The 3,743-nt window shown below is 35.4% G+C and overlaps 1 protein-coding gene across 1 annotated transcript; it reads left to right on the top strand.

Moving 5' to 3' along the window:
* The first annotated feature begins 349 nt into the window (after window positions 1-349).
* LOC143536458 (GDSL esterase/lipase At1g29670-like) lies at window positions 350-3,228 on the top strand. Its single transcript, XM_077030443.1, has 5 exons — window positions 350-677; window positions 1,309-1,433; window positions 1,557-1,802; window positions 2,227-2,485; window positions 2,728-3,228. Exons 1-5 carry the CDS (start codon window positions 437-439, stop codon window positions 2,949-2,951), a joined length of 1,095 nt encoding a protein of 364 aa, XP_076886558.1. The 5' UTR covers window positions 350-436; the 3' UTR covers window positions 2,952-3,228.
* Window positions 3,229-3,743: the final 515 nt, after the last annotated feature.

Genomic DNA, 3,743 nt, shown 5'->3' with positions numbered 1-3,743 from the left:
ATCTAATGTTAAATAAGTAAATAATTAACATTTTAATATGTATGGTCAGCTCCGGTTTCAACCGTGAAACCAAACTGGTGAACAGTATTACAGTTTTAAACAAAATAATGAACACCCAAAAATTTGTTATATGATTATAAAAGTATGTGTTTCCGGTTTCACGCTGCATCGCTTGGGCACTCTTCTAGTATATATATATATATATATATATATATATATATATATATATATATATATATATAAAGCCACCATAATACCATAAAAATGACAACTTTTATCACAACAAAAACGTGTGTTAGATAGTTCAGTAAATGATGGCCGTTAATAACTGTCTCCATGAAGGTTCCCATGTCTCAAGTACCACCAAATCTAGAAAACTATAAATTTTACTCTTTTAGAGTCATACATTCTACCAGATCCTAAATAACGGTCCCACATGGCAACCTACACCGAATTTGTTGTGTTCATACTGTTTTACGGCTTTGTCTCACCTACATGGGTAGTTGGAAAGCCACAAATACCATGTTACTTCATTTTTGGAGACTCTTTAGTCGATAATGGCAACAATAACCGTTTAGTTACCTTTGCCAAAGCCATTTACCTTCCTCACGGCATTGATTTCAGCTCCGGGCCTACTGGAAGGTTTTGCAACGGCCGGAACTTTGCTGATTTCATGGGTATTTAGATATGTGATTTGCATAATTTTCTCTTAGCAAGCCTTAATTCTCTTTTTGGTTGCCTATATTCTATATTCATTTTCAACATTTATTTGATGGTGTAAAATGATAAAGGAAAAGTCACCACAATCATCATGTTGACCAATGAGTTTGATAAAATAGTCTTAAATTTTTTAAAAATTTATAATCAGCCCGGGCTTGACAGGACACATTGGCATAGCAAATTTCAATCCATACACAACAAATATGATCTCTTGCACTAGACTTTTCACCATTTTTCTAGAATTGGTGTAGCGGACCCATAAATGTCGCAGGAGAGCATCCATGCTACTACGCCAGGGGTACCAGCAACTACCAAGTTGGAATCTCAAGTCAAGTTGCGGTCTTTAAGAGTTTCTGTTGTAGCAGACTGAATCTACTATGCTGCGATGCATGTGTGTGCCACGTGGAAGTTTATGGCCCGAAAAAACAATTTTTTTATTAAAAACAAACCATTAAAATGATATTTAAAAAAAAATCAACGCTACTTAGCCAAATTCATTGGTCAGAAAATGAACATGTTGATGTTTTTCCCTGTTTCTTTTTCAAATTCTTGGACTAATGTGATACATTTTATTCCATGCATTTGCAGCTGAATATTTAGGTTTTACTAGTCACATTCCTCCGTTTGCCTTTTCAAATGGATCCAATATACTACTTGGACTAAACTACGCATCAGCAGCTGCAGGAATTCGACACGAAACAGGCCGCCATCTGGTGATTTGAATTTGATTAGTACTCTAATAATGTTTCAACTCGTAGTTGCAACCATATACAACTTCTAGTTTACAGTCACATGCTTGATCATTTGCTTTAATCCAATTCTGTAATGGTTTATAGGGTGACAGGATAACCTTTGATCAGCAACTTCAGAATCACAAATTGACGGTGTTGAGTATCCGCGATGTTCTTGGAGGGCCTGATTTGACATCAACTTACCTACAGAAGTGCTTCTACCATATAGGATTCGGAAGTAACGATTACCTTAACAACTATTTCATAAAATCTGTGTATGACACCAGCAGCAGGTTTACAGTTGAGGAATTCACCAAACTCCTCATTCAACAATATAGAAGCCAGATTCTGGTGAGTTCAATTCTAATGCCTCCCCACTAATAAATATGCCCGCTCACCATTCCCATCGCCAACATGAGGGAGGTAAATTACTGTGACCGATGATAGACGGGCGATGACCAGGTTTGAGCCTGACACCTCCAATATATCCCACCTCACTATCACTACTAGAGCACAACATGGGGATGCCATGGTCATATTTTTTATCTGACATATGCGCAGTGATTAGTAAATCGAGATACACAAATAGCTAAATGGTCACAAAAATTTTATCCTTTTAAATATGAATTTCCTAAGTACTCTTCAAGGCAATGCTTACATAATCATAAGGCTATGGTTTGTCACTCATGCATTGACTCCTTACAATGCTTCATTATTGTAATAGAGTAAATAACCAGTAGCCTTATAAATTTTCTATCATTTAATTACACCACAGGAATTGTACAATTATGGCGCAAGGAAGGTAGCCTTGAATGGCTTGGGTCCAGTCGGTTGCACCCCTTATGAGATGTCGCGTTACTCTTCAAATAAATCATGTGTAGAACATATTAATACAGCGGTTCAACTATTCAATCACTATCTGAGGTTACTCGTCGACGAGCTCAACAACAACACTAGCCTACAAAATGCAAAATTTATCTATTTGAACTTCTATGATATGAGCATGGAAGTCATCCAGCAACCTTCATCTTTTGGTAAAAGTTATCAGACTCATTATCCAATATGTTTAAGCCTCTAGCCATATAATAAACTCTTAATTTTATACTCGCTTTTTCTTTACTTTAATTATCAAAGTCACTTTGAACTAAAAAATTCAAACCATTTTTTTATCTTTAAAATCTGTCACAATATTTTTAAGCCTCATTTCATGATGAACTAATTGGTTTATATGATCGTTATAAACATCGGCGTATTTACTTCTCTGTTGATTATATAGGATTTAGGGTGGTCGATAGCGCGTGTTGTGGAATGGGCTTGAATAATGGTGCTCTTACATGTCTACCGTTTGAAGTTCCATGTCTCGATAGGAACAAATATTTCTTCTGGGATGCATATCATTCTACTGAAGCCGCAAACAAGATAGCCTCAAGAAGAACATATCAAGCCCTTAATGAGTCAGATGTTTATCCTTTTGACATTTATCATTTGGTTCAACTCTAGTTAGTGTTTGGAGTACGAGTTTTCAGATATCATATTTTATTACAACATATTTTATGTTTGAAATCCAAAATCTCCCACTTTATATATATGTAACACCCCAAATCGACTAGGGCCAACGTGTTATTATTGTATGTATCAAACATAATCCAAAAATACCTAAGCCAAATTAAATTTACTCTAATGAACGTAAACTCTTTAAAAATCTTGAACCTCATTACTCTCTCCCGGATTACATGTTAACAAATAAGAAAAAAACATACAGAGAAAATAAGGGTGAGACAAAAATTGTCCACTAATGAAAAGAATGATTATACATGTAAAGGCATACATACATAAAACAAAATACATTGAACTGTAGTAAAAACCAACTTGATACTAAAACTGATACGAAAAAAAATTGAGATCCACATCGACACAAAAACAAATGTTTACCATAATCAGAACCCTAATTAGATACATGATTGAAACTTAATCAGATACACACACATACAAACATATGCATATTAAAACATATCAGAACTATAACGGAAGCATATACATATACTAAACTACGCGATTGTAATGTAACAGTAATAAAATTGGTTGTGTAACACAGAAACACCCAAAGCTAGAAGCAGAGGGGGTACACAGTTAGCTACTCCATGCATATATAAGATGGGGCGTATGGCGTACACACATCCTTCCATCCCCCATTAACGGGGAGTCAGAAGTCAGAACAGAACTATGATCGATTCATACGTCCCTAAGTGGCCATAATACTACACAAATACTAGTTAGAGACGTCGTGAACTT

Source organism: Bidens hawaiensis, unplaced genomic scaffold (genome assembly GCF_021521415.1).
Source record: "Bidens hawaiensis isolate Kalapana, Puna unplaced genomic scaffold, B.hawaiensis_p1.1 tig00010809_1, whole genome shotgun sequence".
In the NCBI taxonomy this organism is placed as follows: domain Eukaryota; kingdom Viridiplantae; phylum Streptophyta; class Magnoliopsida; order Asterales; family Asteraceae; genus Bidens; species Bidens hawaiensis.
The sequence above is the reverse complement of the archived record's forward strand: the minus strand, read 5'-3'. Positions and strand labels throughout refer to the sequence as shown.

Coding starts and splice junctions, on each gene's coding strand:
- LOC143536458 (XM_077030443.1), top strand. CDS start 437: ATGGCAACCTACACCGAATTTGTTGTGTTCATACTGTTTTACGGCTTT. Junction 678..1,308: donor GAACTTTGCTGATTTCATGG/GTATTTAGATAT, acceptor ATGCATTTGCAG/CTGAATATTTAGGTTTTACT. Junction 1,434..1,556: donor ACGAAACAGGCCGCCATCTG/GTGATTTGAATT, acceptor AATGGTTTATAG/GGTGACAGGATAACCTTTGA.